Source organism: Malus domestica, chromosome 06 (assembly GCF_042453785.1).
Source record: "Malus domestica chromosome 06, GDT2T_hap1".
Classification (NCBI taxonomy): Eukaryota; Viridiplantae; Streptophyta; class Magnoliopsida; order Rosales; family Rosaceae; genus Malus; species Malus domestica.
In genome coordinates this window covers 8,677,985-8,691,406 of record NC_091666.1, presented here as the reverse complement: position 1 = coordinate 8,691,406, position 13,422 = coordinate 8,677,985, and the positions used below count along the sequence as shown (strand labels likewise).

The 13,422-nt window shown below is 47.8% G+C and overlaps 2 protein-coding genes across 2 annotated transcripts; one reads left to right on the top strand and one right to left on the bottom strand.

Annotated features, from left to right (window-relative positions):
* The first annotated feature begins 3,057 nt into the window (after window positions 1-3,057).
* Window positions 3,058-4,033, top strand: LOC139196778 (uncharacterized). Its single transcript, XM_070823119.1, has 3 exons — window positions 3,058-3,295; window positions 3,524-3,843; window positions 3,983-4,033. The coding sequence occupies exons 1-3, from the start codon at window positions 3,058-3,060 to the stop codon at window positions 4,031-4,033; spliced, it is 609 nt and encodes a 202-aa protein (XP_070679220.1).
* Window positions 4,034-5,539: 1,506 nt separating this feature from the next.
* On the bottom strand, window positions 5,540-7,189 carry LOC139196777 (uncharacterized). The gene is made up of 2 exons (XM_070823118.1): window positions 6,509-7,189; window positions 5,540-6,154 (listed from the first exon to the last, which is right to left on the bottom strand). Exons 1-2 carry the CDS (start codon window positions 7,187-7,189, stop codon window positions 5,540-5,542), a joined length of 1,296 nt encoding a protein of 431 aa, XP_070679219.1.
* Between the last annotated feature and the right edge of the window lie 6,233 nt (window positions 7,190-13,422).

The following is a 13,422-nucleotide window of genomic DNA, read 5'->3' as shown; positions in this document are numbered from 1 at the left end:
GATTTTGATGCTTCATTCTATGACGATGATTACTATAAGCGTAATTCTAGCAGTTCAGAATCATCGCGGAGCCAAAAGACCTTCAAGCCTCCCGAGCCTAGAGATCAACGCTGGTATACATACCATTCTTCGAAGGGCGTTTACACCGCGTTGTCCAAATCTCAGAAACGCCGGCATCAACGGATAGATTGCATGGCTCGCTGACGAGCAGCCCAGGAAACTTCGGCCCCTAAGTGGCGGCCAAAGGACACAGCTGCCACTGATGATGAGCGACCACCTCCAGCAATTATGACAGAGTTGGCTCAGGGGAAACGGCTGGTCGATCAAGATGTCGAGACCATGTTTGAAGAAGCTGATAAACGGATCAAACTTTTCATTCGACCAGGGGAGATGAAGGCACGCCTTGAACATTTCAGGCAAGAGGCCGAAAGCAAATTATACCCACCGGCTATACCAGAACCTTTGGTCAAAATTCGACGGAATTTGCATCCCCCGTTCCTTGGGGAGTCTTTGGAGTATATGCGAGAATTTCATAAGAAACATTCGGCCAACGATCTGTATGGTTTGCCGAAGGCATGCCAGGACACCATTGATCTGGTCCTGACTTGTCCGGATGCTGAGCTGATCATCCAGAAGACCTCAGATCCAGGATTGAAAGCAAGGTTCCAGCACATCCGAGAAGCTCGTGTCCTTGGATTTGAAGTCGACCCATACACCGATATCAATGCAGCCGACCTTCCTTTCTCGCTGGAGGACCTTCAATATTTGCGATATCACTTTGAAGTATTTTCAGCAGTTTCTCTCTTCGGCCCTACGACCGATGAAATCGCACGTATTGCCCGTCTGGATGCTTATCTCGACACTAGGGATGCTCGGTTACACTACCAGGAGCAGGTTCAGGTCTTCCCAAGTACATTGTCAATCTCACCTGAGGCGGTCATGCAGAACCAACCTGTCGCCGAAGCAGCTCCGCCGGTTGACGTCGTTGAAGAAGGGACAGAAGAGTCTCGTTGTCCGACTTTGACAACAACTGAATCCGTAGTCGCCGACCAACCAAATGAGGAGGGTCTTGACCAGATGGGCCCGTCAGTCCTGGATAATATGGAAATCAGTATGGTCCATGTGTTACCTGCCGATTTTCAATCAAGCACGGCTCAACCAAATTTCCTCGATGGAGATGTGGTTGCCAAAGAACCCGGCCATATTGATTTTGTGTCGATTACTGAAGGTGAGTCAGCAACGAAAGATGATGGTTTAAAGGCTGCCTTGGCCGAATTGTTCCCTCGTTCATCGTCGGCCAAGCTTCACCATTTAAAGCCATTATATGTGACGGCCCACATTAAGGGATATCCAGTTTCTAAAGTTTTTGTCGACTGTGGGGCTACCGTCAATATCATGCCTCTGAACATCATGAAGGCCTTACGCCGTTCGAATGACGAGCTTATTCCGTCAGGAATCACAATGAGTAGTTTCGTTGGCGACAAATACCAAACCAAAGGTGTACTTCCGTTAACTGTGAATATTGCTGGTCGCACCCACATGACCGCCTTTTTCGTGGTTGATTCCAAAACCGAGTATAATGCATTGCTCGGTCGAGATTGGATCCATCAAACCAGTTGTATTCCTTCGTCGTTATATCAAGTGCTTATCTTTTGGGACGGCAAATCGGTCACTGTTCACCCGGCCGATAGCCAGCCCTTCGAAGCCAACATGATCCAAGCCCGGTATTATGATGACCACGTCGGCTATATTACGTTGCAAGGCTTCAATGAAGACGGACGGCCGACTCGAATTTCAGTTCAGAAAGCTATCGAGGTTGGCATCGAGACTGTCCACCAGGATTCGGCGAGACTCGGATTGGCCAATTTTCTCCCCGAGTCTGATGTCTGACACAGATCAGGACAAACGTAGGGCCGCGGTTTCATCTACGATGGAACGACTGCTGGCCCATTGGTATGCTATATCTCGGCAACCGAATTCCGGCGTTAACCTCGTTGAGTTCCTTGCCGAAGAGGATCATGGTCCTGCCTTATCTTTTGATAAAGTCCGAGCCGCCCCGGCCGAGCTCGAGGATCATCGGCCCCAAGTTAAGGACCCCCTAGAAGAAATTAATGTTGGGACGGTCGATGACCCATGACCTTTGTTTGTTAGCGCTTTACTTCCTCAACAAATGAAGGACGAGTTGCGTGCCTTGCTTACGGAATTCAAAGATTGTTTTGTTTGGAGTTATCATGAAATGCCCGGCTTAGATCGTGCTCTGGTCGAGCATGAACTACGTATTAAGCCTGGATTTAAGCCTTTCCGTCAGCCACCTCGCTGATTCTCGACCGAAGTACAACTCAATGTCAAGGACGAACTAGTTCGGCTTTTGAAAGCCGGATTCATTCGGACAGCTCGATATGTCGAATGGTTGGCGAATATTGTTCCTGTATTAAAGAAAAATGGTGCACTGCGCATCTGCACCGATTTTTGAAATCTGAATCTGGCAACTCCCAAAGATGAGTATACAATGCCGATTTCAGATCTGTTAATCGATGCTGCGGCAAATCATGCGATCTTATCCTTTATGGATGGACATGCCGGGTACAACCAAATATTTATTGCCAAAGCCGATGTGCACAAAACTGCTTTCCGTTGCCCGGGGGCACTCGGCACTTACGAATGGGTTGTCATGCCATTCGGCCTCAAGAATGCCGGCGCCACGTACCAACGGGCGATGAACACCATCTTCCATGATTTAATTGGCACCATCGTCGAAGTTTATATCGACGATGTTGTCGTCAAATCTAAACGTCGACAGACACATTTGGACGATCTCCGACAGGCTTTCTTCCGCATGCGTCAGCACAACCTCAAGATGAATCCTGCCAAGTGTGCCTTCGGTGTATCGGCCGGGAATTTTCTTGGTTTCCTCGTACATCATCGTGGGATTGAAGTAGATGAGAATAAGGCACGCGCAATCATCACTGCCCCACCCCTAACAACGAAGAAACAATTACAGTCCTTACTCGGCCAGATCAATTTTTACGCCGATTTATTGCTAATTCGGCAGGTAAAATGAAAGCATTTTCCACACTTTTGAAACTCAAGGACTCAGATAAGTTCGTGTGGAATGAGGAGCATCAGGCGGCGTTTACGCAGATCAAGGTTTCTCTTACAAACCCACCTGTCCTGGTCCCTCCTCAGCGCGGTAAGCCTCTCAAGCTATACATTTCGACGGCCGAAGAGTCCATCGGTTGCCTCCTCGCGCAAGACAACGATGCCGGACGGGAACAGGCTATCTTCTACCTCAGCCGTAATCTGAGTCATCCGGAGATCAATTATTCCGCCGTTGAGAAGCTCTGTCTCGCCGTGTTCTTCGCTGCATCCAAGCTTCGGCATTACATGCTCCCGTCGGTCACCCAAGTCATTGCCCAGACAGACGTTATCCGGTACATGCTTACCCGGCCAATTGTGAAGGGCCGAATTGGGAAATGGACGATGGCGTTGTCCGAGTTCAGTTTGCAATACGTGCCGTAAAAAGCTGTGAAAGGACAGGCGTTGGCCGATTTCCTTGCCCAGCACCCTTCGCCTTACGGTTTCGGGGGTGCTGACGTCGAAATCGGCATGGTGGTGACCCGCGACAACTATTGGACGATGTATTTCGATGGTTCCAGTACTTCGTCCTCGGTCGGCGCAGGCATCGTCATTCAATCTCCTCACAACGATCGTTGGTATTTTTCGCTCAAATTGGATTTCGACTGCACCAATAACCAGGCCGAATACGAAGCTCTGGTCATTGGTCTGGGCCTCCTTCTTGACCTACGTGCCACTCGTGTCCTCGTCCTCGGGGATTCTGAACTAGTGATTAACCAAATTAATGGGTCTTTTCGCTGCATGAGTTGTACTCTGGTGCCTTACCACATGGTCGCCAGCTATTTGGCCGAGTCTTTTGACGGTATTACATTCGAGCATGTTTCTCGGGTTCATAATACCGACGCAGATGAGTTGGCTCAAATTGCCTCCGGTGCACAACTCCTGGGTGGCAAACTAGGCCGGGAGATACCAATATTACGACAACTATACCCGGCCTTGGTTAATCAGCAAATCCTCCGTCGAGACAATGTGATACGCACCAGGGTCATGTCCCTGCCTTCGTTGTTAGATCGGCAGGACTCTATAGAAATTTGCGCGGTCGAGGCAGTACCAGATGATTGGAGAAAACCCATTATGCAGTACCTTGACAATCCTAACGGAAAACATAGTCGCAGGACACGGGTTCACGCCACGAACTATGTCACGTACCAGAACGAGTTGTATCAAAAGGGCGAAGATGGTTTGTTATTGCTGTGCCTCGGCCCCCAAGAGAGTGCTCGTGCGATCGCAGAGGTTCATGAAGGGGTATGCGGAGCTCACCAGTCTGGACGGAAAATGCGATGGCTACTCCGACGACATGGCTATTTTTGGCCGAGAATACTGAAAGATTGTATCGAGTTTGCACGAGGATGCGTGCAGTGCCAAATCCATGGGCCTATACAAAGGGCCCCGGCCGAATCGCTACATTCGGTCATTAAGCCGTGGCCGTTTAGAGGATGGGCCATGGACGTAATCGGCAAAATCACGCCGACTTCTGGAGCTGCTAAGCATGCATGGATAATAGTCGCAATTGATTACTTTACTAAGTGGGTCGAAGCAAAATCATATGCCGAGTTAACATCTAAAGAAGTTTGCGATTTCGTGGAGGAACACATTGTGACCCGGTTCGGTGTGCCAGAAACGATCATAACCGACAATGGAACAATCTTCACAGCCGAAAGGTTTAAGGAATACACGGCCAATTTGAAAATTTGGCTGGAGCAGTCCACACCGTATTATCCACAGGCGAATGGGCAGGCCGAGGCAAGTAATAAAGTGTTGATCGGTATCCTCGAAAAAATAATAAAAGAAAGGCCTGGGATGTGGCATTTGAAGTTGAACGAGGCATTATGGGCATACCGAACGTCGCCCCGGTCGGCGACTGCGACAACCCCATACGCATTAACCTACGGACACGATGCAATGCTACCAGTCGAGTTGAGCATAAATTCGTTGCGATTAATTGAACAAAGTAGTTTGTTTAGCGCCGAATATAGTCAGTCCATGAGACAGGAATTAGAAGATTTGGAAGAAGCGCGACTTGACGCTTATAACTTACTAGTGGCGAAAAAACAGATTGCCGAGCGAGCCTATAATCAAAAGGTGCGACAGAAAACATTCGGCGAGGGTGAGTTAGTGTGGCAAACGGTGTTGCCCGTAGGAATGAAAGATCCTAGGTTCGGCAAGTGGTCGCCGAATTGGGAAGGGCCGTTTATTGTGCATAAAGTATACGGAAAAGGGGCGTATCATCTTAAAGACCGAACCGGTGCGGTCCACAGATTACCGATTAATGGGAAGTTTTTGAAGAAATATTATCCGGTCACATGGGAAATGCGGGAATAGTAAACCAGTCCATTAAAATTGATAAGTATTTACAAAATGAGTAGGTCGGTTGGTTTACATTCAGATACATATTCAGATACATTTAAGGAGAAGAGGGAAGAAGAGTGCTGAGCAGAGCCTTCAACTCCAACCACCGCACGTCGGCCATAAGGACTTCGGCTTGCCGATTCTTTTTGTCCAGCTTCAGCCGCTCGACCCGTTTTTTGGCTGCTGCATACTCGGTTAGGCGATCCTTCCCGCCTGACTCGAAGTCTCTAGCAAGCTCGGAAGCAATGGCCGACCGACGTTTTGCTAGTTCGGCCATCTGACGGTCGAGCTCGGCTAACGCGTCTCCTTTTGCCCGTAGATCGTCAATCTTCAGACGGAGGGTGTCTTGAACGGCCGTGGCGGCTTGCAGGTCTTGTTCGGCCTTTAGAGCGGTTTGGAAGATACTAAATGTCTCCCGAACCCGCTCCAAGGCAGACGATGCCCGAACAATGGCATCTCCGCTCAGGCGACCGTCGGCTCCAAGGTCGTTCAGACACACGCCGAGCAGATCAAGACCGTTGCGCTCAAGTACTTGCGATGATGAGAGCGACAGGACTTCTCGCAGCTGGGTTAGGGCGCTGGGATCGGCAGCTTCGGTCGTAGCGGCCGAAGGACCAGACTCTGCAGTGGTACTGGAGATGAGGGCTTTGAATTCGACCTCCCAGGAAGCCTGCACATACAAATCAGGTTAAGTTTAAAAGAAGTCATGATAGGAGTAGCAAGAAGGTTTCGTTTTTTTTAACCTGCCGAGAGGAGACCTCGGCCATGTCTCCAGGATCGTTGGTCGAACCTAAAGAACTCAATGGCCGAGCCCAGTGTTTCAGGTTGCTTCTCAGTTCACGCGGCCGATGGAGGTTATCTACGTTTGATGGCCACTGAGGCGGCCACGAAATATAGATAACGCCCTTCGGCGCATAGAATTCTCGGTGAAAAGAATGTACAGGCACCTGACATTTATTATTTTCCTCGTTTAGAATTCTAAAGAAAAAAAAGCAATCAAGGAAAGATGGTCGAAGGTGCTTACAAAGGCTGAGGTAACCTCCTGTGGAGGAATGTGGAAACTCTGGTCTTGAGGATGAACAGGCGATTCCGCCGTTGCCTCGGGTTCCTCGACCGGTCGTTTGCCACGGTCGGCTGTGGAAGGGCCGACTGGAACAGCTGCTTCAGAAGAGGCAGGGACGTCCTGGTCCTGAGAGGGAGCGAGAGGTTCGGCCACCAGGGTCGGTTCCTCGACCGGGCGCTTGCCACGATCAGCCGTGGAGGGGCCTGCTCGAACCGCCGTCTCAGACACTAGAAGAGGTGGTTGGCGAGGATGAGGACGGTGTGCCAGCGGGACTTCGTCGCTCCCCTCGCTCTCTTCTAGAACGAAGACCGAGGGCTTTGGATTTTTCGGGGAGGTTTCCTCGGCCGTAGAGACCACCTGTTGAGGGACAAGTGCCTTCTCGACGGAGGGAGGTACGACTTGTTTCTCGGCCAGGGGTTGGCCGGCGGCTGGAGAAGGGGAAGCACTGGGAGTCGTCGTCCCCGTAGTGTGACTGGAGATGACATGGATCTCCCGTGCACCTTTCTTCGCCAGTTGTTTGACCCGCTTGGCAGGTGGGGAAGGCTCGATAGCCGGCTCGGTTTCTTGGCGAGGCCGTTTGACCAGCACGGCCCTACCAGCAGGTTTGTCTTTTTGGGCCACGACCGATTTTTTCCAGGCCATGGCAGCGGCAACTGCCTCCGTTTTTCTCAAGGGCCGACTACCTAAGAAGACGAAGACAATTCAGCAAAGGCAAATCAATATGCAAGGTTGAAGGAAAAGAGGAAAATTGGACAGGTACCTTGAGTATAAGGGGCTGAGGCCTTCTTAGGTCGGTCTCCGAAGAGTCTGCTCAGCACATCCTCGACCGGCGCACCAAAAAACTCCTGGGTGTAATTTTCCCACCACTCACCGAAGGTGTCGGTACAATGGGTTTCTGGGGTGGCTGGTCGAAGGCGGAATTTTTGGCAGCGCTATTGGAATTCCCTCACGGCGGTTCTACACTCCTTCTCCGAGGAACGAGGCTCACGTCCACGGCTTAGGACTGTTCGCGAGGAGAGAATGGGGGTGGGGCAGCCCTGAAGATAGCCGAGCTGTCGGGCAAGGAAGTTCGGATGATACACTTCCCAACCTGACCGTTTCCCATCACAGCCGAGGGGGAGGTCGCGAGCAAGCACAAACGACCCCCAGATCTGACGAAGATCGGCGTCCTCATCCGCGCTCCATGTAGAAGTAGGCAGCCTGATGAAGGAATGATAGTCTCGACGACGACATATCAGGAACTCGTTGTTGGAGAAGTCGTCGAGAGCGAAGAGGTACCGAAATACCTCTTCGGCTTGATGGGGAGGTGTCGGTCGAGACGCCAGTTGAGGTCCAAGCGCCTCTGTTGGTGAGAAGTCGGCTATGGCCGGCCGAAGGGAAGCGAAGTATACTTGCAACCAGAGTTGGAAGACCCAGAGAGGACCATTCTGGTGTGGGTCGACCTTGTGGAGGGTCACTTCGGCCAGGCAACGGAAAAGTTGGGCGAGAATGTTGGAACTCAGCGCCAGAACGTGACCACTAGCCAGGGCTTCGGCTACCGGCATGTTCTCGACCAAACACTTGTTTGACTTGGTACAACAAATGTATTTGTTGTACCAATAGAAGAGGAAGGCTTCATGCTCTCCCTCTCGAAGGTCCTCTTCTCCCCGTCACGGTTCAGGGTCTCGAAGGCTCGACGGTCAAAAAGCGTCTTCAGATCGATATTCGATGGGTGCCCAGAGAGGGTCGCATCGACAGGGATCCCGGTGGTCGAAGTCCCCAGAATGGCGGTGATATCCAGGATGGTGGGACCAATGGGACCAAGAGGAAGAACCATTGTGTTGGTGGCCGAGCACCAGAAGCACAGAGCGGCTAGGAGGAGCTCCTTGTCGAAAACGATTTCCATGGACGAAAGGAGGATGGCGTCGTAGATGCCGAGGGCCTTCCATTGCTCGCCAAAGGCCGATGATGGCCAGCGGTATTGTAGCTTTGAAGAGAGGACCCAGGATTTGGTATTGAGTGCTCATGTCGTTTTCAAACCGTATAGTCTTGATCGAGCTCCGATCAAGAATCTTCTGATGCTGGTCACATTCCCTGGAAAGCTTGGAAATGAAGGACGCCATTGTAAGAAAGAAGCACGGCGTAAAAGGGTTTTCTGGGTTGGGGATTTAAAAGACGAAGGCTTGGAATGGAAAAATGCACTAGAAAGCAATGGCAGAGGATTTCAGGAAGTTTGAGAGCGTAAAGTACGAATGAGGGAATTTCGGTATTTATAGAGTTGTGCGGGGAAGAGCAATCGTTCGAAATTCAAAACAAATGGCAAAATAGACCAAAAGAATCGTGGATCATGATGAACATGGGAAATGCAGTTGAGAAGACCGAAGGTTTCAGATGTTGGAGGCGCACGATCGCGTGTGACGGTGAAATTAATGACGAAAGACGGTTCGACGCCCGCATGATGACAAATGGGCTCACAGACTGAGATAGTGGCTCGCGGATTGAGATAGTGGTCATGATGGCAAGACGATTCAGGCTGCCGCACGCCTTAGACGTCATTCTTGGGGATTGGCCATGTGAGAGGACGTCACGTGGCGAGCGTGGTTAGCAGGATCAAGATCGTGCAATCGTGTTCAATAAATACGCCTTGGAACTCGGGTATTAGGGTTCTGAGTGACAGATTCGCTTCTTCAAGGCCGAAACTCGGCCAAAGAATTCAGGCCGAGGACCTCAGAAGCGAGGGGGCAATGTTTGGGCCCAAAATAACAGTTTGGGCCGAGTGTAGGGTCATTCTCGGCCCGGGAGGCCTTACGGCAAGAATACCACGGATCGTCCAGTACGTGGGCCTCCAAACTTAGGTCGGCTAGGTCATAACGCAAGAGGTTGAATCCTAGTGCAATAAGGAGTCTCGGCAGGACCCGGAAGCGGATCCGGCTCAGGTAAAGGACTAGGTTCACAGTCCTAGTGAAGGTAGGACTGGTCGAGTTGATGCTGATCAGGGAAAGGAAACCTAGTCCGAGTAGGTTTTTAACTCGACCTTGGGGGGAGCCATTGCTATAAATAGAAGAGGTTGCACATCATCCAAAGCCCCTGCAAATTAATACAAAATTGCCCTGCGCAAATTCTCACAACTTGTGATTTTTCTTTTTCCTTTTTCGCTGACACATCTTCCGTTGGCATCAACAGCACTGTGGAAGCAACCGGTGATATCTTAAGTCGGCATAGATAGCTCTGTCACCGTAGAGTTAATCGGTCTCGCAGTATCTTCCGTTGGCATCAACAGCACTGCGGCGAGAACGGTTGATTACCTATCCAAGTCTCGGTCGAGAAGGGTTTCTAAATCCTTATTGGTCGAGGTCATCTCATCAGCCTTCTCGGCGAAGTGAGGTGTTACAGTTATTACATTCGGCACATTGAAAGCCGAATTTAATATTGAACTTCGTAAGAATAGTAACCTTGTCTTCAGGTTCGAGAGCCCAAGAGGCCGAGACATGTTCCTTTCTCGGCCGCAATCGCAAGACGCAGAAGTCAGTAGCGCGACCCAACGCAACATCAACAAATTTACTCCTCGGCCGAGCTCGGCCGACGAGTTGGCACGCCCCGCATTCACCGAAGGACGTAGTTAGCTCATTAATTACTCGGCCTGCGCGCCACGTAGGCTCTGTAGTTTTTAGGGTCAACACAGCCATAAAAACGTCATGGCTGTTATGAGCAGCCAAAAAAAGGCCCCAAGCTATTATTGAGTTTAAGTTTATTAAGTCCTACTTAATATTGTTAAGCATTCAATTTATCCCAACGATCCATAAATGAGCTAGCCATCATATCTGCATCATTGCCTAGCTAAATAATCAAGGGGGCCAATGTTAGGGCCCAAAAATTTCACGAAAAGCCCAAGTAGATTAAAGGCCCATTGCTTTGTACAGTTCAAACGCCTCATGCTAAACCCAATTATATCATACGTATTTATTCAAAAAAATTAGTAGTTAAGTAAGGTTTTGCATAAGTTTTAATTATTATCATACCATGCAAGCAATAACATATATCACGCCATGCCAAGCACATTCCTTTAAATCTAACATATACCAAGATTACATGACTCAAGACATGTGGTTTCACAAAGCTTGCTAGAAGGGTTGAGGTGTGTGAAAGGTTACGGAGGTCCACAAGGCCCATTGAAACTCTTCGATAATAGAAACTTTGGTTTATTTTGGAGCACCAAAGTTCAATCCTATTACTTGGGGTAGCCCCTCGCTAGGTAAGCAAATGAGATATTTTCTTACACCGTATTTTGGTGCACCATCATTAACCTAACTCTACAGCAACTCATCCTCCCAAGTCCTTCCCGGGAACCTATTCATGCACCAAGCCATTTCACCTTTTTAGCTAATTAAAAAGAAAAGTGAACACAAATAAAGTCGTGGTTTTCACCATAAGAGGAAGATTTTGAGGATTTCCTACTGGAAATATCTTTAGCATCTTTGACCTTCATACTTCTTTTATCCACCGAAAGTAAGCTGTTACCAATGTCCCTTTTTGTCCATTAGACATAAGCCAATTTTGGCTCTTCATTTTACCTGTTGAAAACGTGTTGTTTCTGGCACATCCTTTAATTCAACAAAAATTAGGGATAACCTTCACCCATTATAAACTAGACGCCAAGATCAGAGTAAAAGAGGAGGAAGGGGGAGGTGCCAGCTTACCAGTACCAAACATTCTCCAAAATGCCTTTTCAACTTCATGCTTAGAGAAGAACTTCTCCTTGCTGCAAAAAATACTCTCCCTATTGTAGGAAACCCTTTTTGACTGCTGCAATGTTTCCTTTACTAGCTACTAGCCCAACTTCAAGCTTCACACACCCCTGCCTTCAAAATTTTCTTCTCATCTTCTATAAAATCACCACCATAATCAAAACATCAAGTTCCCCGTTGTACTACACATGAAACTCAACCACCATGCCCAACTCATCCACCACCAAAATCTCGTAAAAACCTTCATGCTAAACTTAAGCCTAGCCCAACCATCTCATTTGTTAAACTTGTAGGTCTTTAGCTCCCACAACTCAGCTCTCATGCCAAGCTCACACGCCAAACTTAATTATTCTAATCCCCAGTATTTGTTAGTTTAACAAATCCTCATCACAGCCGCCGGAAGCACCTCAACAAAAGCGAGAAGCACGCCAACAGCCACCGGACAAACTTTGACAGACCGCTGGAAGCATTTCAATAGAAGATCGACCCAACACTTTGGAGTTGCTAGAAGAAAAACGAAATATTCCTAGAACTTGCTTCTCCTTTGGGATGTTTGGGCTTTGGTTTTTGCTAACTCAGATATAAGGGGCATAATGGCTTCAGTCACCTCTTCCCGATCAAAAGTCCAACAAAGCCTCCGACCAAAAAGACCCCTATAAAAATTTACAAAAAAAAGCCCATATCGTGTCTTGACTGTATCCAAACCATTGACCATGTCTAAACTGTGCCTGGAGCGTGTCCGAGGCATAACGGCGTGTCAGGGTGTCTCCGACACTTTGGAGTTTCGGAGTGTCCATGCAACATGGATTGTAGGTAGGTTTTTGTTTTTTTTGATCCGTAGGTAGGTATTTAATGTGGGGTAAAAATTCAGATGGGCTGAGCCTACCCTTGTTTGGCCTGGACTCATGCCTGCCCATGTACGAGTATAATCATTGACAATCGTGAGGAAGTATCATGCCTCATTGATAGTAGAAAAATGGTATCCCGCCAAATACATGAATTGATGAAGCTTAAAGAAAACTAATAACAAGTCTGTTTAGTTAATTAACGGACAAATTGAAGTATCATTAATGTCACAAAAACTCATGTCTCTAACAGAATGAGATAAAGCACGAAGGCTTTTATTAGAAAGATGACCAAGGCGTTGATGTCAAATGTGAGGTAAAGAGGACTTTTAAATGGTATTGCTTTACTTGTCCCGAAAGATGATCAAATGGCAAGCTCAAAAAGCGTTATCTCAAACTTGCTTGCTATATATGGCTGATGCAGAACTTCTTGTGAAACTGTAATGCAGGGTCATAAGGGAGTGCATTCACATCTTAAAACCCTTTTTTTCTAGAAGATGGCAAGTGATTAATCTACCACTGTGGGTTTCTGGTCCAAATCAGTGGCAGTGATCATATTCCAAACTTTGACTGTGAACCAGCAGACGATTAATACGAGAGATGAATACACCACTTCCTCTTATTTAGGGCAGCGTACGTATTGAGGATTGGGGGGACTTTAAAAAAAAAAAAAAATTAATGATCTTTTTGCCCTTTCGAGCAACCTTATAAATCCTCCCAAGCACGTTATATGTTCCTTCTGCCTAGTTCTGTGAGAGACTGGTACAATTATCTATCTTGGGATGTAGGTGATACCTTTATTTCCTCCCCTTTTTTAGGTCAAGCATATTCTTTGCAGTGCCCGGGAAATTGCATGTATCACAGAAAATGGGTTGGGAGCATAAGATTTCCATCTCACAAAGCATTCCCACCAGGATTAATTAGTCCTCAGGTTAATTAGACACAACCATTGACTTCGAATTCTCCTTGTCATTCTCCATGATTCTGACCACTAATACTTAACCTTTTCCTTTTGTTCTCCTTTTTGGGGGTTTTGCCTTCTGCCTTCTTTTATAGACAAAAGGTCCATAAAAAAGTTTAGAAAATGATATTCATATACCTTTTTTTCTTTTGCACATTCTGTTTAATTATCTCTCTTAATTTTCTTTTTGTTCATTCAATCTAAACAATCAGAAATAAACAAGAGTATGCAAAAAGATAAAAAGTGCATATTTTACAATTTTCAGCCAGAATGAAATCCATATGCCACCATACTCCCCAACCAAACACATAAAGATGATATAGAAAGAATTCTTTTAACCTTCAT